At 36.9% G+C, this 23,881-nt stretch overlaps 2 protein-coding genes across 7 annotated transcripts in view; one reads left to right on the top strand and one right to left on the bottom strand.

Annotated features, from left to right (window-relative positions):
• The window catches only part of tmtc3 (transmembrane O-mannosyltransferase targeting cadherins 3), a 38,383-nt gene extending 19,692 nt beyond the window's left edge, over positions 1-18,691 (bottom strand). Inside the window, exons 1-5 of one of the 3 annotated variants that reach the window (XM_058766442.1) lie at positions 18,643-18,691; positions 16,688-16,901; positions 16,384-16,602; positions 10,977-11,076; positions 9,755-9,870 (exon numbers count right to left, since the gene is read on the bottom strand). In XM_058766442.1, the coding sequence (XP_058622425.1) occupies positions 9,755-9,870; positions 10,977-11,076; positions 16,384-16,602; positions 16,688-16,876 (624 nt within the window). In that variant the 5' untranslated portion in view covers positions 16,877-16,901; positions 18,643-18,691. Of the gene's footprint in view, positions 1-9,754; positions 9,871-10,976; positions 11,077-16,383; positions 16,603-16,687; positions 16,902-17,923; positions 18,126-18,388; positions 18,615-18,642 lie in introns of those variants that run through there. The other 2 variants (XM_058766439.1, XM_058766440.1) reach the window with 2 other exon arrangements.
• Positions 18,692-18,701: 10 nt separating this feature from the next.
• The window catches only part of LOC131533952 (centrosomal protein of 290 kDa), a 31,218-nt gene continuing 26,038 nt past the window's right edge, over positions 18,702-23,881 (top strand). For 3 of the 4 annotated variants that reach the window (XM_058766436.1, XM_058766437.1, XM_058766435.1), the window contains exons 1-8: positions 18,702-18,805; positions 19,185-19,315; positions 19,806-19,883; positions 20,061-20,130; positions 20,961-21,007; positions 21,292-21,435; positions 22,352-22,405; positions 23,517-23,663. In XM_058766436.1, coding sequence (XP_058622419.1) covers positions 19,223-19,315; positions 19,806-19,883; positions 20,061-20,130; positions 20,961-21,007; positions 21,292-21,435; positions 22,352-22,405; positions 23,517-23,663 — 633 coding nt within the window. In that variant the 5' untranslated portion in view covers positions 18,702-18,805; positions 19,185-19,222. The remainder of the gene's footprint in view (positions 18,806-19,184; positions 19,316-19,805; positions 19,884-20,060; positions 20,131-20,960; positions 21,008-21,291; positions 21,436-22,351; positions 22,406-23,516; positions 23,664-23,881) is intronic. The other variant, XM_058766438.1, reaches the window with a different exon arrangement.

Below are 23,881 nucleotides of genomic sequence, written 5' to 3'. Positions count from 1 at the left end.
CAGGTCTACACGGAAACCAAACAAAGATGGCTCTAAAGACAAGTCTTTGCATTGCCTTCCTTCTGATCCCAACATTAGGAAAGAGTGGATGAACTTTATTTTAATGACGTTCCAGACCGAGTCAGTAAGTCAGACAACAAAATGGTAAGCGGGCAGGCGTCCGTGCTAGGCTAATGGCTAATCCAACTAGACCTGCACTTCCATCGCTGTCTCTAGCCAATGTGCGCTCCCTGGACAATAAGATGGATTTTCTTAGGCTCCGCATGCCAGCACAGTGTGAGGTCAGAGACTGCTGTGCTTTCGTTTTCACCGAGACATGGTTGCGTGATAACATCCCCGACTCAGATGTACAACTGGATGGATTAACCACTTTTCGTGCAGATAGACACCTATTGACAGTAAGACAAAATGAGGGGGGCTATGTATTTATGTGAAAAGAGACTGGTGTACAAATTCTTCTGTTGTGGATGTCCACTGAATCAGTGGAATATTTAGCAGTACAGTGTCGGCCATACTATCTGCTGAAGGAGTTTGCTGTTATCATCATCATTGCTGTCTATATCCCCCCGAGTGCAAAGGCTGAAAGTGCATTGAATGCACTTTATGAGACTGTCAGCAAGTTACTCACAATACATCCAGAGGGACTCTTTGTGATAGCAGGTGACTTTAACCAGACTAATCTCAAGAAGGTCCTACCCAAATTCTATCAGCATATCACTGTTCCTACAAGAAAAAAATAAATAAATAAATAAATCACACTTTGGACAATGTCTACACAAATGTACAGGGTGCTTACAGAGCCTTCGCCCGCCTTCACCTGGGTAGTTCTGACCACTCTTCTGTAATGCTTATGCCATCTTACCAGTCACTACGGAAACGGGTGAAATCTGCTTCCAAATTTACAAGAAGGTGGACTGATGGAGCTATGTCAGTTTTAGAGGACTGTTTTGATCTCACAAACTGGTACGTATTCAAGGAGGCTGCAACATTGGATGGTGTAACAGACATTGAAGAATACGCCTCATCTGTCACATGCTACATTAACAAACATTAATGTTGCTCCCCTCAGGAAAATAACTGTCCCATCAAATCAGAAACTGTGGTGTACAGCAGAGGTTCATTCCCTCCTGAAAACACGAGATGCTGTCTTTAGAACAGGGGATAAAACAGCACTGAGGGAAGCAAGGAACAACTTGACTGCAGGAATAAAGAGAGCCAAAACTTCATACTCCTAAAGGATCCAGGAACATCTGAACACAAATGACCCCTAGCGAATGTGGAAGGGCCTGAAAGAACTTACTGATTACAGGAGCAAAAACTACAATAATACTCCCATCAGTGATCCCCTGCTGCCGCATGCACTGAACAAATTTTTTGCCAGATTTGACTAACTCAACAGCATTCCATCCACAAAATTAAATTCATTGGAGGACAATCAGCCATGGTCCTTTACAACAATGGAGGTGAAAAGGATCCTACAGAGAGTGAATCCATACAAGGCTACTGGCCCAGATGGCATTCCGGGACGGGTGCTGAAAGAATGTTCAAGTCAGCTGACAGATGTTCTTACAGACATCTTTAATATATCGTTGGCCCATTCTGTAGTTCTAGGATGCCTCAAAACTTTCATCATCATTCCTGCACCAAAAAGAACACAAGTAACTTGCCTTGATGACTATTGACCTGTGGCACTCACGTCAATTATCATGAAGTGCTTCGAACGGTTGGTGATGGCTTACATAAAGACAATTATTCCACCTACACTAGACCCTTTACAGTTTTCTTACAGACAAAATTGTTCTACTGCAGATGCCATATTGCATGTCATCCACTTGGCTCTTTCGCATCTGGAAGACAAGAACAGGTTTGTCAGGATGCTTTTTGTGGACTTCAGTTCCGCTTTTAATACAATCTTGCTACAGACCCTCATCAGTAAACTTCATGCACTTGGACTCAATTCCACAATGTGTAACTGGGTCCTGGATTTTTTTGACAAAAGTAGTGAGGATACATGAGAACACATCTCATTCTATCATTCTGAACACCGGAGCACCTCTGGGATGTGTCCTCAGTCCACTACTGTTCACATACTTACCCATGTCGCACTCCATCAGGACAATTATATTATTAAGTTTGCTGACGATACAACAGTGGTGGGTCTCATCTCGCATAACAACGAATCAGCATACAGAGAGGAGGTGAAGGTATTGGAGCATTGGTGCAAAACCAATAATCTGTCCCTCAATGTCAGCAAGACGAAGGAAATTATCTTTGACTTCAGGAAGTCTTCTACTGCTGCTTATAAATGGTGCTGCAGTGGAGATAGTTGTAAGTTTGAAGTATTTGGGAGTTCATATAACAGATGATTTCTCTTGGAAAAAGAACATCGCCTCTTTGGTGAAGAAAGCCCAACAACGACTACACTTTCTGAGAAGACTTAAAAAAGCAGGCATGAGTAACATCATCATGATTAACTTCTACAGATGTGTAGTGGAGAGCATCCTGACTAACATCATCACAGTCTGGTTTGGCAGTTGCTCGGCTGCTGACAGGAGGGCCCTACAGAGGGTAGTAAAGGCTGCCCAGAAGATCACTGCATCCAGTCTCCCATCTATGGAGGACATCTATAAAGTGCGGTGTCTCAAGAGAGCAACTAATATTATGAAGGACAATGCTCACCCCTGTAGCATTTGGACCAATCAGACACACAATTTTGCATTTGATTTAACAAATCATTTAGTTATTAGATTAACAAATGGTCACAGACCCCCCACCCAATACACATAGTGAGTGCCAGGATGTCTGTGAACGCCTCCAGGCCCCCCTGGTGCCATGGCAACCCATCACATAACACTAGTTTTATTGCTCAAAGGAATGCAAGCCGCAACTCTTACTACCTTTTTCCTATAAAAGGGACATTATGCCATAAAATCGACTCTTCTTTAATTAATTCATAGAAAAACCTCTCTTTGAATGAACACACATATCATTAGGTCATTGTGTATATTTTTACTGCTCTTGTATATGTTTTTGTGTATTGTATACTGTTTTATGCATGCTTATAATAGATCACTAGTTAATATCACTCTAACTGTAACATGTTTGGTCTCTATCAATTCCTATTCGGATGATCTAATTGAGAGTGAATATTACATGTTGATACCTATGCAGCATATTAATGTCCTAAGAATCTTTAATAGTTTGTATATCAATGTCCAATCCAACCCCTTTGCAAATTACCATGCTCTGAGACAAAGGGCCATAAACCCCTCCTGTATTTCCAAACTCCCGCTTGGAAATTCAGCCTTTCTCATTGGTCAAGCCCATCCTGAGAGGTGTGACTCTTTGCAGACTTTAAAGGGCTCACACAGCTCTTCTGAAAAAGCTTCTTCCTGTGCACTCTCTTCTGCTAAAAATCCTGCTGCCCGTGTGGAGAGCCTGAGCCGGTACCGGCGTGTCCGGTGGGCTCCAACTCAGTCTGCGGTTCTGTTAGATCTTAGAAGGATGAGAGCTAGAACTCTTCTGAAACACTTAACTTTTGCGCCAGGCTTTGCGGCCTTGACTTTCCATTCAACCAAAGCTCCTCGGACCTCAGAACACAGAATAACATCTTGTGGAATTCATCACTCTTCAACCCGGAAGAACGTGATCGCAAATCCAAAACCTTGAAACCATCCAGACTTTTCATCAGAGACTGTATTCCAGACACGCCAACAGCCATGGAAGTGCAAGTATGGTACATCTAACTAAACTAAACAGAGGTTTAGTATAAGTTATAGACCCCGTTATAAATGGCGCTGATGGTTTAACTCAGGTGGTTCACCGACTCTTTCCATAACTGCATTCTGTTTTCTCTAATGGCTTCATTCATCCACTTTAGCTCCCCTTTTGTATATACGTGTGAGTGTATGTATGTTTGTTTGTTTGTTTAGATTAGTTATGCGTGTTAGCGTTTAGTTAATAAAAGTTGTGCGCACAAATTACATGAGTTTCTGGTTCTGCCTTGCAAATTAATGTCCCTTTACGATTCTGACCCTTTGCTACATGCTCTAATGCATTAATATTTAAGAAAGTATTTTCTGTGGCCACGAAAATATCCTTTCTTAGAGTTGATTTGAACTTGCACTGAATGGTCGCTGGACGACCAGATCAGTTGATGGCAATTTAATTCTGCTACAGTTATCACTGTCAGCCGATATAAATAATTGTAATTAATAATAATTAATTGTAATTATTTATATACAATTCCTTTTAAGCTAATTTGCTACACCCCGCTGCTGGACTGTTCTGCCTACTTCCATCTGGAAGAAGACTCCGAAGTATGCGATCACGAACTACAAGACTGAGAAATAGTTTCTTTCCTCAGGCGGTCAGGCTATATAACATCTGTGGCTGATCAATGCCCTCATTTTGTACCTGTGTCCCTTGGGGGTCCAGAGATGGATACATGATGTTCGGAAATCAGAAATTGCACATGATGTTCATGTTAATGTTAATGTTAATTGCACATTTTATGTCTATTATTGCACCACTCCACTTTACTCCAAGGGATAACATTTAATTGCTTATTGTTTTACAATATGACCTACCTCACTGCAATGCTTGCAGACTCAGCAAATGCTGCACACATTGTCTGTTGCACTATGTTGTTAGTATTGTGCTACTGTTAGATATGTCCCTATTTTTGTACTATGATGCTCTCGGAGATACTGTGTTTCGTTTCTCCCTGTAGGGAGAAATGACAATAAGAAGCACTTGAACTTGAACTTTGAAGAACTTGGTCCTTTGTTCACCTCATTTTACCATGGATTAATTTACAAACAAGGCACAATTCGACGCAGGATTTTCAGAAAGATTGAAACTAAAAGACGATGCTGTGCCAATTATCTTTATTAGATCCGACAGTGATGTCGCACCACACACAAGTATGAGTAACTATTTTTATCACGTGGTCACTATTGCATTGTCTGTTAAACAGATCAATTGATATGAGTATTTATGTGATTTTAACCTAAATCACAGCTGCATCCATCTCTGAAGGATGTAGGCTGTCAAACATACACAAGTGTTAGCCAATCATAGCAGTGGGCATTTACTTCTGAGTCTACAATCCACCACACCTATTCAGGTGTGGGACAGAAAATAACCTATTACTGCTGAATGATGATGTTTTTTGATGTAAAAATCTTGATAACATTAAAAGGGGACCTCAGAGTACAAAATAAAAAACAGTTCATGACCCCTTTAATACAATGTAAAACGTTAAATATATACACTACCATTCAGAAGTTTGGGGTTTGTGAGAGTTTTTAATGTTTTTGAAAGTTTTCTTTGGTTCACCAAGGCTACATTTATTTGACGAAAACTATAGTAATCTGCTGGAACACCACTCTCTCGTCGACGTGCATACAACGTTTAGCGGAAGCTAGAGATTATAGTTTATAAAGTTGTAAATATGGTTATTTTTCTCATACAAGCGCATCAATTAGCTTCAGAAGGTTATGGAGTCAATTTAATGCCGCATATATATGCAAAAGAAAAATAAAGAATTGCAAAAGAAAATGAAGTATTGCAAAAAGAAAATAAGAAGAATTGCAAAATATAAATAAAACGGATCAAAAGCAATGATTTTGCAATACATATTTTCCATGGCCATATCTACCAATTTATTTGCAATGCAGCTTTTATTTTGCGTTTCAGTCAAGTTTGAGCTTGCGATACCGTTTTCCCCTTTGCGCTTCACGTTTCTGCGCGTCTCACTTTGTGGCGCTGTTTTGACATGGGGTGGAGTCAGGGGCGGGCGTGTCCAACAGGCCTGGGCATGCCTCCCTGGAAGTGACGTCATCGGCCCGATACGCAGATCACAGCTGATCCAGGCACCGTCATTGAGCAGAGGCATGCGGGCGGATCGTTTTGTTTTATTCACTAGCTTTAAAACATGCATGGTTTTCATTTTATTAACAAATGTATATGTGTATTAGCAGCGTTTGCTCAAGTTAAAGAAGTTGTTAATATGAACATCTGCTGTTTATTTCTCTCAATGTGTGCACACTTTTATAGCATTAAAATGTGTATAGTTTCATTTGGTTAACTAAATGTGCATTAATAGTGCTTGTTTAAAATCTCTTAACCTGTGCACAGCGCTCTTTGTTTACATTAGTTCACATTAGTTCAGAGTTACTGCTAGTTTTAATGTAAAGGAACGCAATTAACTTCACAAACTATACATCATTAAAAAGGTTTAAGACTCAAGCTTCATATCCATCTCGACTTCGTTTTTCATTTACATAACTCCTGGCATAAATTAAGAAATGACTGTCACTGGAAGTTTAAAAAAAAGATTAAAAAGTCTTTTTGGTTTAGTTTTGTCGTGGCCACGAGATATTAAGTCGTGGGAACGTGATAATACTGTATGTCGTGGCCATGAGTTTAATTATGCATGAACAAACCCGCGTGACCATAGCAACCTGGGATTATCAGAGACTGATCAAATATATTTATCCATCCCACAGTCCGTTGATCGTGTCTTTTTATGTAATATATGTGTATATTAGGCTATTATTATTATTATTATTATACAGCCCTGAACGAGATCGAAATGAAGGGAAAATAAATCAAAGAGCCTACATTAACAACGAATATAAAAATATTACCAATACTAATAAAATACATGGACTTACAAGACTTGTGGGATGGATAAAAATGTTTTCTTGTCGGCCTATTTTATTATACTTTATGTAACATTTATTCATAATAAACTTAATTCGAATGTTGTCTACATCGCGTGCAATACAGTCCAGTACGTAGCCTATGGTTAACACTTCAACCACCAGAGGTCGCTGTATACCTAAAAGCGCCAGTGGGTCAAATTTACCCATGCCATGACTACTGTTTTGATATGGCTAAAAACGTATTATGTAATTTCTTAATTTATGCCAGGAGTTATGTAAATGAAAAACGAAGTCGAGATGGATATGAAGCTTGAGTCTTAGACCTTTTTAATGATGTATAGTTTGTGAAGTTAATTGCGTTCCTTTACATTAAAACTAGCAGTAACTCTGAACTAATGTAAACAAAGAGCGCTGTGCACAGGTTAAGAGATTTTAAACAAGCACTATTAACGCACATTTAGTTAACCAAATGAAACAATACACATTTTAATGCTATAAAAGTGTGCACACATTGAGAGAAATAAACAGCAGATGTTCATATTAACAACTTCTTTAACTTGAGCAAACGCTGCTAATACACATATACATTTGTTAATAAAATGAAAACCATGCATGTTTTAAAGCTAGTGAATAAAAGAAAACGATCCGCCCGCTTGCCTCTGCTCAATGACGGTGCCTGGATCAGCTGTGATCTGCGTCTCGGGCCGATGACGTCACTTCCAGGGAGGCATGCCCAGGCCTGTTGGACACGCCCCCGTCCCCTGACTCCACCCCCATGTCAAAACAGCGCCACAAAGTGAGACGCGCAGAAACGTGAAGCGCAAAGGGGAAAACGGTAACGCAAGCTCAAACTTGACTGAAACGCAAAATAAAAGCTGCATTGCAAATAAATTAGTAGATATGGCCATGGAAAATATGTATTGCAAAATCATTGCTTTTGCTCTGTTTTATTTATATTTTGCAATTCTTTATTTTTGTTTGCAAAACTTTATTTTCTTTTGCATATATATGCGGCATTAAATTGACTCCATAGAAGGCCATGGAGCCGCGTGGAGCACTTTTTACAATGGATGGATGCACTTTTATTGGACTTCAAAATCTTAAACCCCATTCACTGCCATTATAAAGCTTGGAAGAGCCAGGACATTTTTAATATAAATTAGCATTCGATTGTATTCGTCTGAAAGAAGAAAGTCATATAAAACTAGAATGGCTTGAGGATGAGTAAATCATGTTGAAATCAGGGTGAACTATCCCTTTAACTATACAAGTATCCACAATAAATGTACAGTATTACATACTAGTTATTTATTTAACTAGTAATAATTATTCTTACATAATTCTTACATAATGCTAAGGACTTTTTCCATTTTTGTTGACAGCAAAAGTGGAGAGAAGACAGGCAACAATGACAAGAGACACAACATGCTGTATTCAAACCACACACATCCCATTTGACCACCACAACGTAATCTGTCTGCCAACGGGTTAACCACGAGGCCACACACCCGACCCCAAAAAAACCAACAAAAAAAACACTTCTCACAGAGATATATGCTACGTTAGAGGTCGCTGCAACAAAACTACTTAGACACAATCCAGATGCATTAGATCAATGTTACATGTAATACATTATCGCTTAAATGCTGCACTTTTAAATGACTTAGGCCAATTAGAGTAATTACTTAAGCTACAAGTATTTCAGCAAAACATCAAAGTACAAGCGCTACTCATGCATATGGGTCAAATTAGAGGCATTGCTTAGGGCTATGTACGGACTAAACGGAGCAAAGATCCAAGGCAAAGATCCACAGACCTCGAGTTCCTGTCAGAATCAACAGCTGCTTGCATTCAGTTGTTAGCTCACATAAGAGGATTATGCCACAGTCCATTATGTAAAAATTCAATTGCATAATACAAAGAGAATGAAAGGCTGTCAAAAGAGCAAAGACCCCGATGAGCATCCGAACGCTAATGGACAGAATGAATGCTACATAGTTAAGTGGATTTTACTTGATATTCAAATACAGATGTTAATTTGCTGGGAACAAGAGCGATATGTTTGAAAAGACTCTTTAAAGGGACACTGTGTTCTTAATGACTGTGACATGCAACATCTAACTAATGTCAGTGCGTCAAAACATTTTGATTTTTGAAATCCTGCAGCTCGTTTTAAATGGAACAGGCAACAGGGTGTTTTCACATCTGGTAAGACTTGTGGTTAACAAAACTATGAGACTTTGCTGTTTTGTTTCACTGCCATTAGAAATGAGAGATGTTGCCCTAAAGTTATTTACTCAACTGTCACTTACAAAATAGTTATGTCTCGCATCTCTTTTTTTCCAGGCAGAAGGTACTTAAATGCCGTATCAGATAAGAAACCTGTATAAGCTGTTGGTTATCGCTCGGCTGATGCCTCAGTATTGATTTTCACACTCTTCCTCAAAAAACTCAATGCAGACATGCCCTTTGGGCTTTTAAACAAACTTTATATTCACACCAAATGTGCTCACATGACAGTCGTTACACCAGTGGAAATGTATACAAGACAAGTCGTCGAGTGAAACGGGTTTATTTTCACTGCAAGAGCTGGATTTAGAGCTTTACAACCAATACACGTCGCCACAGGAAATTGCTGATACCTCAAACCGAGTTATTTGCTTTACATTAAATTTTTGATTTTTTTCCACCGCAACCATTTGCATTTAGCTGTTAGATTAATTTGCTTCAAGAGTTTTTTTTTGGTTATTAAACTGTCAAGATAGTGACACTAACAGACAAAAGTGGAGAAATATGTCTGTAGTCATCATGCGAGGCTGCGCCCCATGAGGACGCCTTAAGTCGTTCCATCTGGGTAGCGGTTTCATTTTCCCTCTGTCTTTCTGCCAACAAAATAGGGCTCTTAATATCAAAAAGAAAAGGATGTTTTATGACTTCACTTAAAAGCAATACAGTTGTCTTTTTTTGAACTTATTAACAAATAAGCTTTTGATTCCAAGACCCTGTGACAGATCCTATTGACTTTAACCACGGACGTCAACACGTCCTTTATTTACGAGTCGATAAATAAATGTCACACTTACCCCTTGGGCAACAAACACCTCGTAAATACAGCATATCCCAATGACAGTTATTCCCTGCTCCTTGCATAGTGTGGCAACGGCAACCAGGAACACAGTTGAAATGATGGGAGTCCAGACTGAAAGAGGAAGTAGAGGACATTGAGGATATCTCGTTTTTAATATGTCAGAAGTGCTTTTGAGTAACTTTATGCATCTTTCAAACATCATTCAGATTTAAGTAAGTGGAAGGAGGAAAGCACCCTGGTGTTGCTGTTCTCTGGGTGCCGGGGGAATCTGGTCCCACAAGTCTTTCAAAGGGAATTGCAGAAAAACACTTAATATAAACAGGGCTGTCAATTTAACTTGTTAATTTAGCATGATTATTTAATCACAATATGACTTGCCAAACCACACTCCCAACGCAGGCAGCACAGAATGAATAAGGAGCCGTTCACACGACTGTGTCTCGTGAGTACACAGCATACACCTGGATGGAGTGCAACAAATGGAACTGAACGCAAGGATCTCAAGATGGTTTTTAAATTCATATGCTGCTGCTCGCATTTGAAGATGTGACGCAAAGGCCATAGACACGTGAACCGAAATATAAAACTAAATTATATGCTTTTGTCTGTCACAAATACCACATTTCATTGTAGCCTTTGATTATTTCAACAATTCCTTTGATTATTATTATTGATTGTGAGTTACACAACACAAATGCAGTGGTGCCACCTGAGATATTAACGATGTTTATTATAGGTCAAATTGTGACCTATAATACATAAAGAGCATTCAATACAACACTATTCAATCATGCAGTTCCTTTTACACCTTAAAACTAAGGTGACGGCTAATTTAAGATGAACAAAAGAAAAGCGAATCAAATAAAATAAGAAAATAATCACTTGTCATCACACCATAGACAAGGCACCAACAAAAATATTATGACAGGATTAACATTCTGCTAGAAAAAAAAAAAAAAAAAAAAGAAAGTAAGAATCATAGTGGGAGGTTGCCGGTATAATATAACAATTGTGTTGAAATGCATCAAGTCAGAAACAACATGCCAACTTGATCGATCGGTGAAACTGGAGCTGTGTACTCAAGACTTCTGGGTGGGGAGCTCGGTGAGCTTTTGAATGGGAGGCGAGTTGCAGCTTGCGCGTCGTGTCCTAGGAATGAACTTGTTGCAGCATGCACGCATGCAGGGATTATGCAGTTATGTGATGGCAACACTTACCTATGGAGTGATCGGCGCCTTTTGATTTGGTGTATGCCAGGAAAGCAGCCAGCAGGAAAATGGAGGACAGCAACTCAGCCCTGCCAACGACACCTGTCACCTGCACATAGCGAAAGATTTCAACAGCTCAATGAGCGAATCTCTCAACACTCATAACAGGTGGAATTTCAATTAACCAATACATGCCAATCTGACGCATTGTAAAATAAAATGTCTTACGTTTGACTGACGTTATCTTTTATAAAGTGTGTTTTTACAGTAAGGTTTCTTCTTACGCCACGATTCGAGATTTGATGGAAAGTCTATGCCATGAAGAGTCATGTGACAGGTGCAAGAGGAACCAGTTTTAAGCAATCAATCATAACTGTAAAACAGAAATGATTTTTTCCCTTTCATACAACCTGTGGGAACTTTTGCTCAAAATAATGCAAGCAATTATATAAGATCATAAATCTTATAATTATAATATAATCTTATATATAATATAATATATAATAAATATAATATATAATAAAATAATATAATTATAATCTTATAGTATAATTAATTGCTACATAAGGTTATATTCAGTGGAGTCCAAAAAAATGTTCTTAACTTTAATTTAATGCATTTGTTCATGATAAATTACAGCATAAGCATATAAATTTGATTCTGAAATGTAATTTTTCAATGTTTTAGTATTCAGTTTTGCTTCATGGACAGCAGCACTCAAACTGCATGACCTCCAAAAGTTTGTGAAAACCCCAATGACCATGACTTGAGAATGATCCAAATAGCATCTTGTGCCTCAATGGAAGCAAAGAATCTGACTTTTGAGGAGTTCACATGCTCAGTGTCACAAATTTGCTTATTTAATTAGTGACCTTAAAATATTTCTCATTCACTGAACGTCATAACGTTATCCAATTTTCCTCCTAAACTGTTTATTTCCAGATTTAAATTCGATTAAGATAAGCCATTTTATAATGTGTCTGATTTATACATGAGCAGCAAAAGTTGGAGCTTCAGAGTTTGATTCATTTCTGTGAATCACTAAACAAAAGGAATCAACCTTAAATGATTTGTTTGCATCGTGTCTGAAAAAATATTCATTAAAAGGCATTTTTCATATATGTTGTTAATTTAATGACAAAAAGACATGTCTGTATTTCAGCTTTTGCAATAAACATGGTTAACCTAATTGCAACAGTGGAGATATATCAAAGTCCCTTTAAGGCAAGTCATGTAACTCGGTAGGGTTGGGTACCGAAACCCGGTAACAATATGGCACCGGTACCTAAGTAACCGGTATGTACTAGAACCGAATCAGAACAGAGATTTCGGTGCCATGCCTGAGCGATCGAATAAAATATTTTTCCTTTGTTTCTCCGAAACGAACGTAAGAAGCATCATCACCGGCACCGCACGTGAAAAATAATTTCCCGAATGAGAAAATGCACGTGAACTCACGTCGGAAAGCTCAAATAATACTAGTCCAACAAATCTTTGTAGTAGTAACGCAAGTGTGCTGTTTTCACATTCCTACTTAAAAGCACAACTCGGGAAATGAGAGCATCCGAGGAGCGCGTGAATGCAGAAATTACACTCGCTCTGACCGCAGCAGGTAGCGTTTCATTAACTAGCTAAACTAAACATGCTTAAATTAGGGCTGGGCGATATGAGCAAAAATTCATATCTCGGTATCTTTTGGCTGATGTGTTGTATATGGTATATCTCGGTATTTTGTATTTGGATTAAACAAATAAAGTGAATGTAAGCATGTAGGCACATATTATGTGCAAAAAGGGTTAAAATCACATTACATTCTAACATTGTAACATTTCAATCTAAAAACAAAAATAATGCTTTAAAGCAGAAGTTAAATTTACTAAACTAAAAATGAAAATAAAGCACAGACTGAGTAGAAATGGCTGTTTTGATTACCCCATTACTTTACAGTTAGTGCTATCATACAAATACACTTACTTGTAGGTTTACAATTCTGCATATATCACATTTATTGTCCAACTACAAATATTTCAGCAAAATGTATATTTTAGTCAGAGTTATTGCGCTCCGTCTGTTTGGCGCGCATGTGCGCGTGGCGGCGCTCGTTCTAAATGAAGTCTGTGAAGTTTAGCGGAGAATCGCAAAGCAAAAGCTCACGCACTTCTGACGGCAAAATGGAAATATTTCCATGGCTTTCTAACATTTACAGATGGAGGATATGTAAGTTCACATTACCTGTGAAATGTAAGTATGCATTAAGGGAAAACAGCACGTCTCAAACACATTAAACAGCACGTCTCTGTCAGCGGCACACGCAACCTTTCTGTCAGAGCCGCTTTAAACTGAAACTATAAACTATAGGCTAGTATACTTTACGAGTTTTTTTTTTAAAGCCCTTCATATAAGGCTTGTCACGTTTAGAACAAATTGTATTATGCACTTTCTCTGCAGCAGTTCAGTCTGTGTCCTCCCTAGATATCTTTTCAGCTGCACTCGTATCAAGCTTGTAAAGAATATATCGATATATCACGGTAACTCAATATACCGCCCAGCCCTAGCTTAAATTAAAATGCCTAAAACTAAAATGATCTTGTATTCACGTTTTTAAACCTGTTGTCCAACAAAAGAGAACATTATAACCTTTTTAGTCCACTGCAGTTAAATGCTTCCTTTTGTGATCTGATGTAGTTTCTTGTCACAGAATGAGGCAGAAAATTTGTTCCATAGGCTACTAATGCATCGATTAGCAATGGATTATAAATATACTTAATTATTATGAAAATACCAGCGATGGCTTGAATAACACAGATAAACTATATATTGTTGTAGTCGAGTGTTTAATGTATTTGTTTTATCATTCAAAACGTTTATATCTTCTGTTTACTCAGTTACAGCAATAGCAATGCCTTTGTCCATATTGGGGATTTCCTGGAGCTTCATGAATTGCATAAATAAAGTGTGTTTATATATACATATACCTGTATATATATATATATATATATATATATATATATATATATATATATATATATATATATATATATATATATATATTAGTGGTGGGCCGTTATCGGCGTTAACGTGCTGCGTTAACGTGAGACTCTTATCGGGCGATAAAAAATATCGCCGTTAATCTATTCTCAAAGTTGGGTTGGGAGCTGGGTCTATACTACGCAAGCTATGATGACTTTCACCTTGATATTTTAGCGGATGTATCTAGCCGAATTGCACTGTAGGGGCGAGCGAGTCTTCGAACCTGTGTGTATGCGTGCTAACATGGATGCAGCTATGAAGCCGCCGGGTTTGCTTCAGGGAAAATTTATTTTTAAGAAGCTTTCCAATGGAAATCGGCAAGTCATTTCTGTCTCTACGTTACATGGTCACGCTCTCTGTATCTCGCGCACAGCGGAGTTCCGCCCCGGTTCGCACACACACACACACAAACAAACGTAAGCGCACACACACAAGTGAGTAGATATTAAGCCGCAAAACGTCTATTTAAATATGACTTCTGTGTGTCTCTGTGTTAATGTATGGCGCAGACGCGCGGGTTTGTTCACTACTCATACAGAAGACCGCGTGACGCTTGCGGCGATATTAACGTCTGTCATCTCACTAAATGAGGACATAAATACATGAACCATATCTCCAGATCTGCTCTGAGAGTCACTTCATGAGCATTCGAGCGTTTCATTTGAGAAAAACTATCCTCACGGCAACCCGTCAAAATAAAAGTTCGGTTTCACTTGAAGACATTGGGCAGAACGGCTACTACTACTAAAACTATTAAAACCTTATCTTTAAGGCATAATTATACAATGTCTTCAATGTTATTATCAATATTAAATTCTTGATGACTGCTAGTTGTTTACTACTAGTAGTGAACTTATTCTGATCTACTTGGCAGAATTCAAATGAGCCATTTTAATCTAGATTAATTCCAGAATTACAGTGAGATTAATCTAGATTAAAAAAATTAATCTATGCCCACCACTAATATATATATATATATATATATAAAACAAGTATCGGTTCAGGCACCGGCACCGTTTTAAAAGTATCGATTTGGCGCCGGTATCGAAAAAAACCCAAAGGATACCCAACCCTATAACTCGGCGGCAACTGTATCATAAATGTTGTTTATTTTGCTCAAATAATGTTAAAAAAGCTTATTTTTCCAGGCTACACCCGCCAGTATGCATGCGCAGTCCTAGGCGCACATCTCAGAATGCTGACTGTTTCTATAGCAACCGGGACTTCTAACAGCAGCTGCAGTGATGCGATGACTTTACCCATTGGCTCTTTTACTCAGAAGGCGGGGCTTCATTTGATAGAGTGGCCATATTGAGTGTTGCATTGCTCCTCATTCAAAACTATACGAGTGACAGACACGTCTTGGATATATATTAAAAATGCATATTATATATAGTGTATGATAGTTATAATTATAGAAATGTATCATTCTGATCCCATTGAGTGAAATGCAAGTTGCTCTGGATAAAAGCATCTGCTAAATGCATAAATGCAAACTTATTACAAAAATATAATTGATCAAAAACAATTTAATATTTAGAATTACATATTATAAAGAACAAATATAATATTAATTAAATAACCCTTTTAGACTATTTCAGAGTAAACAATTGAGTATAACATTATTCATTTTTACTACTAAATTTTAGATTTTTTTTTTTGCTTATTAGGCAGGAACTTTTTATGCAAAGAAATGTACAATACATCATTTCTATAGTCAGTCTAAAGATAAGCACTGTGGTAGAGGGTATAATAGTTTTAGAGAAAGACTAAGATCAGATTAACACTCCAGTTCTTAGGTCACCCGCACAGGGACTGATCCCCCGACCATTTCACGAGCAGCACAGATCTCTATCTGATAAACAATCACCAATCCTATAGTAAAGTACTCCAATCAGATAGTGTCCCACTGCATTGAGCTACAAGGTCAATTACCCTGTCTGAGGATTTTGCCCTCATGTTGTCCTTTCTTTTTAAGTGATATTTCACAAGAAAGAACAACATATGAAATATGAAACAAATATTGACTGAAATGAAAAAGGCTCAATTTCAAACAGTTTTTCCATGATAATGCATGATTATTTACATGCAATGCACACTAGAACATTAAGTTCTGTCTATTACTGCCACCATGAGGTGGCATCTGCAAAGACACTTCATTCAAGTTTTTGTTCCTCAAGTTTGTGCCAAATATAGTTTCCTCAAGCAACAAAGGCGAAGAGTAAATCACGAAGGAAACTTCAACACGATTGGGGCATGTTGATCAACAGAGTCCCTCTACATGAAAGTAGCAGAAGCAAATTCCACAAATGAAGCTCAACTTCATGTTTTGGTTACATAAACCACATTGATACGTTATGATTGTGATATAATAGAAGTTACTTACAGCCTCTGTGTGGATGGGATGGACAGCAAACAGCAGAGCCGCTATGAGGCTGGTGCTTCGGTCCAAGAGCAGACGGCAGAAGTGGAGGAAGAAGACACATACCACGGCATGGAGAACCACATTGAGGAGGTGGTATGATGAGGAGCTCAACTCACTGAACAGGTAATTGAGGCGGAAGGTGAGAACAGTAAGCGGCCGGTAGGACTTATGACTCCTCTCCTGGAGAAAAAAAAAAACAAGGTTAGGTACAAGCCTCCAAAAACATCGCGTCTTGAGAAACCGAGCTGAATTTCTTCAAGGTTACCTCTGACATAGGTGTGCCCCAGAAATCATTGAGGAAAAGGTTCTTCAGTGGTGTGGTGGGGCGAAGGTCTTTGTTATCCAAGATAGCAGAGACATCATCGAACACAAACCCACAGAACAGGCTGTTCCAGTAGCAGCCCACCACCAGTCCAGTCAGAAGACAGATCTCCTTCCAAGACACTACAGCCATCGCTGACGTGAGACCTCATTGAGCACTGCAAGAGCAGAGCAGAAACAACTGTGATTCCTGATATGATCCCAGAATCATTCTGATTCAGACCATTTTGCTAATGAACCATTCAGACCTTATGTGAACTGCTTTGATTCACTGCAAAGAACTCATTTATTCATGTAAGACATGGTATACAAAATAATTTGAGCTATTTTAAGCTATTTTTTTTAAAGTCAAGTCATTTCCTGTAGCCTTCTCAGAGTAACCGCACTACATAAATTCACCAAATTTCATCGCAATTACTTATTTGCTTAAGAAATTATAGCTGTTTTAGTAAACTAGGCCATGCCCTACATTCTTCACCAACCTCGGATGGCCATGCTGAACTTTAAAATGTTTTTGATGATTGTTGACAATGGCCTTCCAGACTACATGCATGCCAGATTTGCTATAAACTAGGAAAAAACCCAATATTGTGGAAAGGTTTCCATGGCTCATTCTAAAAATAAATAAATAAAGTCCATATTTCTATTTCTGTGCTCTATAGTGCCATCTATTATCTGATTTATTTGTCATCAATTAGTAGTCAAGGTTTCAAACTAATGACTTTTTTTTTTTTTTAAATGTTTCTACCGTTTATGGTTTTATCTTTATCTTCTATTTTAAGGCAGATAATTTGTTACTGTTATTTATTATTATTAATGACAAGAACTGTCTTCAGAAGCTCTGCCTACAACTATATATTACAATGACTAATAAGAATATGAAATATTTTTAAAAATCTAATACAAAGACAAAAACAAACAAAATTACTAGAACGTAAAGTAAAATTAAAACGAAAACTGAAAACCTAAAAATAAAAGCTTATTCAAAATATTATTAATGTTATAGAGTATTTAAAAAATACTTCAAACACTGCTAAACGTGCAATATACATCTGGCATATTTTATTTTCTGAATATTTGAGAACAGATCAGAGCTGGACAAATATATAATCACTATAATAATAATAAAAAAAAATCCATGCTTTTCAATATTTCATTCATTACGATGACCTTTTCCTACCTGTAAAACATAATTTTAAAATCCCCTGAAATGATCCATGACCTTTATAACCCTGTTTAAATCAGCCCACAGCACTGCGACCCTTTGCCGCTATGTTGCAAACCTAAAACCACGAATAAATCAGTCGAATGATCAGAATAATACAATAATATGTGCTGAATGAACGGAGCTCATAAATCAGGACCAGCCCAACCAGCTACCAGTTAGCATTTGCTTTTCATTGAGATTAATCGAATAATTCCGTCAATATAGTTATAAAAACATCAATGCAACATCCATCGCTAATAAATAAGGAATGTAATGATGATTAGAAGAAACTGGGTTAAATGAACAGGACACTGATCTGATTAAAGATCAAGTCTAACTTCAGCTGTCCCAATAGCATGCACTGACTTCAGTCATTTAAACAATCACTCTCAATCCGCCATCAGTGGTCGGTAATATATAATCACATGGACAACTCACCTTGTCATTTCTGGTTAAAACTAAATGAAAAGAGAATGTGTGTGTTTATTTTGGCTGAAGCATCAAGTTCGGTCTAAAGCATTGAATTAGCAAGGACCAAAAACTGCTTCCGGGTAAAAATGCTTAGCAGAATAAAAGTAATGAGTTACAAAGCACTGGTTTAAAACTTTATGTTTCGACAATGTCATTCCATTAAAAATATATCTGCAGATAGATATATATTTTTCATATTCTATCCTTTGTATTGAACGTACCGCATAGTGAAGAATACTTTAATGAACGTCAGAAATCGTACGGCGTAAAAACAAGAGCCCAAGGAGACGAATTTACGACGTTCCGCTTTACGACTGTTTTCATGGTTGCCTAGCAGCAGCTGAACAAGGGAACACAAGATGGCTAGGCTGTTTTAACAATAAGGTCTGAATGCGTGATTTTCTATCTTTCTTTTTTATGAATACGTCCACAAGTTGCATTTGTGGCATTAAGCAACGCATTTAAAATCAATATTCAATTGTTAACACTATACCTAACAAACTAAACAAAATATGACCAATTGTATTCAATGCTAAAACAACAGTTCTTGCTAATATCTAGATTGTCTTTTAACCTCTTATTTATAGTAAAGCTGTTATTATTCTGCGTTCTTATATGAGGGTGTAATCATAGTACCCTGTAAGAAGTGTATGTGAATAAGAATATTGTACATTAGCATTACATTTTACTGTCTGTGTAGAAGGCTGGCAATAAAACGCCATCTGACATCCCACTGACATCTAACAGGTTAAATGTTGTTTAGTTCATCGCTTAGTAGGACATTCATACAAAAGCTGAGAGATGTCTGCAGCCACAGACTGGAAGCTGCTCATGGGAGTAGACCCAGAAGATCTGGGAGAAGATGATGAGAAAATCTGTGATTTGATTTTGATGGTAAGTATCATTTTAAGGCATAAAAAAATGATCAGGAATCAGAATCTTCACATTATTAATTTTATTTGTGTTTAAATAACTTTACTTAGTGGAAATGACAGTGATAAAAATTATACTTAAAACATTTTTGGAAAAAAATATTTAACATATCCTAAATCATATAAACACATTAACATTTTAATTATATTTTACCAATATTTTTAATAATAATTTCACACTATTTTGACACTTATTCAAATATGTAATATTTACCTTTTTTATCACATAATTTCTCACAATTTTTTATCACACATTTTAGGTTATATAAATCAGACTACTTTTTGATTACTTTTGATCTAGAAAGACAAATTCTAGAACTGGAAAAATGCTCAAGATCTATATCTTTGCTTTGCTTCCAGACTGACATCTGCTTATTGGAATGTGTGAGGGACAAAAACATTCTCCCTGCAAATTCATATGACAATCATGCTTTGCTTTCCTTCCCACGTAGGTCAAACCACGGGACCTGAAAGCAGATGATTCAGAGAAAATGATTCAGCTCTTCAGAATCTCACAAACACTCCTGAGGGTAAGACTCATACACTGTCACCATACATCTGCTTCTTTAAGTTGGAAAGCTTTGAATTTCTTTTACTAATTATTTTCTGGTCATTGAAGTCTTACCATCTGCAGTCACTGTCAGTCATTCTAATAGTATCGTGTGGGTCAGTCTAGATGTTACATTTGATGTCTTACTGACCCTCAGATGAAACTGGACGAAATTAAATGTGCCTATGAAGTTGTAGACAGTGCAGGTGTGGAGCAAGCAAGAATTGGTATGTACAGACATTATTCCATTTGTTTTTCCCACAGGTAGCAAAGAATACTGTTCAAGTCTTTTAATAAAAAAAAAAAAAAAAATATATATATATATATATATATATATATATATATATAATAAAATGGATTAAATGAGTGGGGGGTTTTTTGGACTCAAGGTCACTTACCAAAAAATTATATTTTCATTCATGAAACATGTACTGGTTTAAATCAGAATTCAACATGCATACTGTATATGACGCCAGCGGCAATTCGATTTTGAATGCAGAACATGTCAGTGAGAGATTTCAAATCTCAATCTTAAAATTCTTCAGTAAATCATTTTAGACTTCAATTTAATGTATTATATTTAAAAATCCAGTATACATAGCAAACCTTAGGTTGAAATTATTGGTCACAATTTATTTTAAGGTCCAATTCTCACTGTTAACAAACCATTAACTATGGTTTTTGCCTCAATAAACTCATAATTTGCTGCTTATTAATCATTAGTAAGGTAGTTGTTAAGTTTAGGCATTGGGTAGGATTAGGGATGTAGAATATGGTCATGCAGAATATGTGCTTTGTAAGTATTAATAAACAGCCAATATGTTAATAATAGGCATGCTAATAAGCAACTAGTTAATAGTGAGAATTGGTCCCTATGCTAAAGTGTCACCAAATTATCTAACAACTATGTTAGATGCTAGAGCTTTTCAAGCACTGTAATTGTTTCAAACATCATCTTAATATTTTGTTGTTTATGGTTTAAAAGTTATGAAGCTGATTGTAAGAATTTTAACATATTAGTGCAATTTATTTATGCTTGTGTATGAAATGATTGCAGAAAATGAGCTGAAAGCCAAAGTCCTAAAGCTGGAAGGTGAGCTAGAGGTAAGGGAGGTAATAATTGTATGTACAAGTGCACTTATTTGATTTGCATCATCTGTGTACAAGTACAGTCTTAAGAGGATTACAGGCTTAATTCCTTGTGTGTTGCTGTCTGTTAAAGCTATAGTTGTTCTGCACATCACATTTCCTTTGATATGTTTATTATTGTAAAATAAGTGAGATGTCACTGAGCTGCACAACTCACCAGTGTCAGAGATATATACAGATGGAGAGTTTTGGGTCTTGGGTCTTGAGCTTTATTCAGATCCGCCTTGCTTCCTGTCCAGATGGCCCAGCGCGTGATGGGAGGGGGTGACACACGTTTCCTTCGGGATGAGATTCACCAACTGGAGAGTCACCTGGAGCGCAAAGAGAGAGAGGTGACCCAGCTGGAGAAGGAAATGGGCAAGGAGAGGAAAGCCAATGAGGAGGTAGGCACTTTCCACAAATAGGGTACAAAAGAGTGGCAGAGACCCTGAAGTCTTTTTTATCAGTAAGTGGTTGGTGAAAGGAAGTGCTAAACCTTTAGATATTCACCGTCAAGCTGAAATTAAATATTAGATGAGCTGTTGAATTTTTTTTTTCTATTTTATATGATATTTGTTATTTCAGTAACCCTGTTACCAAAATTTAGGACATAAATAAATGCATTTTAAAACCAGAATTTGTGTAATTTTGTTATTTTCCAGCAATAAACAGTAAATAAACATCAAAATGAAATAGTTAAAAGCTGATAAAATGCAACATAATAATAAAATATACCTTAGATCAGGGGTCGGCAACCTACGGCACATAGAAGGATAATCGCTGGCACGCGAGCAAAAGGGAAAACTGTATACTGACGTACATTTTGATGTAGGGTGGGTGGGGTATTGGCACAGTGGTTAACCAGAAAAATAAAAAATGGCACGTCATGCCGAAAAGGTTGCCGACCCCTGCCTTAGATAATAGGAATATTAATTTAAATGTTGTCAAAACATATCAAACATTAGGAGCTGTTAAATTAATTTTTTTACTTGATGCACATTTAAATTTGTGTAAAAATTGAGAACATAGAATGAGATTAATCCCTTTTCTTCCTGATGTGCTGTAGACAGGGTCTCTACAGGGTGTGATAAATGTTAGGTTTTGGTCATTAAAAACCAAAAGGTTCATAATTATAAATCATTTTTACTGCAATTAACTGAATTAATTGGTTTTTAATTCAACTAAAGGTGTCAAAATGATTCATTTTAATTGTTGGATAAATATCCTTTTCATTAAAAACCAAAAATATGGAATAATAATAGGGATGGTGTGGAATTGAGAACAACCTAATGCATTGGTTGTATGTTTTGCATCTCACAGCTGGCTCTCCGTGCTGAAGAGGCAGAAGAGAAGAACAGGAAACTCAAAAGAGAGGTATGTCCAGTCATTTCCTGTGTAAAGCTTTTATATGGACTACAATCTTGAATCTTTCTCTTTCTGTTACTTTAATTTATCCATTCCATTTTCTCTCTTTATTTACATCTCTTCTCAGCTTTATTTTACAACTGATCATTTCATTTTTATGCATGCCTGTTATTGTTTTCTTTTTATCCTTTTCTTTTCTTGCTGTCATTTCTTGTCAATGCCCCCTCAAGATAAAGCAGCTTACAAAGAAGGTAAGACCCCAGATTAGGCAGAATTAGAGAAGCCAGTCTATTTATTAGAAGCATGTTTATGTCAGTTGGAATTGCACCACCAGTCTGATCTGTTCTTCAAGGTGTCCTTGGATAAATTAAAATTGCCATCTGGTTTAGCATGTTTTGTTTCATTCATTTAAAATTATTTTCCCAGGGAATAATTTAACTAACCCCACCGCAAAAATATGTAGGATTTTTTGTGTATAAGAAAAAATACTGTATACTGTACGTTTTCTTTACAAAATAAAACAAGTATGTTTTAATAAAAGTGCATATAAAAAAAAAAAACAATAAAAAAATAATTGGTATTGCCATTATCAAAGCTACTCCTTTTAAATACAATTTGAAATTATATAGCTATAGCTATAACCTCACAAATATGTTTTTTTTTCTGGAAAACAGTACTGTATATGGCTTATGATGCGCAGATTTCTAATTTGTTTATCATTTTCAGTCTATTCTTACTAATGCAAGCTTCGTTAAAACCTTATTCAGTACATTAGCCAGTTAGATAATCTTAATTTGTATATAAATCAGTTTAACTCGGAACAACTCATAGTATAAAATCAGATGTACATGATCAACATAGCACTCCATGATGGAGCAAGTGTTTGTTTTAGATCTGTCCCGAAACTCTCTGGAACTGTCCAACTTTATTACAAAGCCCTGAGTAATGGCTTCATCACTGTGCAATTATAGAAAATTAATCAACACTACTGCAATGTCAGTCAAACGTCTGGAATGAAGAATTGTAATATCACACCCTGTAATGATGTATGATAGCAACTCATTTAGTAATAAATCATGCCTGACAGCAGGTTGAATAATGGATTTGTTCGTTACTGCAGAACGAACAGCTGCAACAGGATGTGGAGTTCTACAGAAAGGAAATAGAGCAGAGAGAGCCTCTTCAGACCAAAGAGGAGAGCAATGAGATTCAGAGGAGACTTACCAAAGCCAACCAACAGCTCTACCAGTGCATGGAGGACCTGCAGGTAATCTACAAATCACCTTCAGCCTGCCATATAATGCCATCATAACATGGCAGGCTGACTGTCTAGATTACACCTCTAATGCTGCAGTACTTCTTTAAATGGTACATATTTTACACTTATTTTACACATGAATCAATTTCTCATAAACATAAACTGAAAAGAAGAAAATAAATTTACACAGTGAAAAATGTTATATGTATATATTAGTGCTGTCAAAC

The sequence above is a fragment of the Onychostoma macrolepis genome, chromosome 25 (genome assembly GCF_012432095.1).
Source record: "Onychostoma macrolepis isolate SWU-2019 chromosome 25, ASM1243209v1, whole genome shotgun sequence".
In the NCBI taxonomy this organism is placed as follows: domain Eukaryota; kingdom Metazoa; phylum Chordata; class Actinopteri; order Cypriniformes; family Cyprinidae; genus Onychostoma; species Onychostoma macrolepis.
This window is presented reverse-complemented; position numbering and strand designations above follow the sequence as displayed.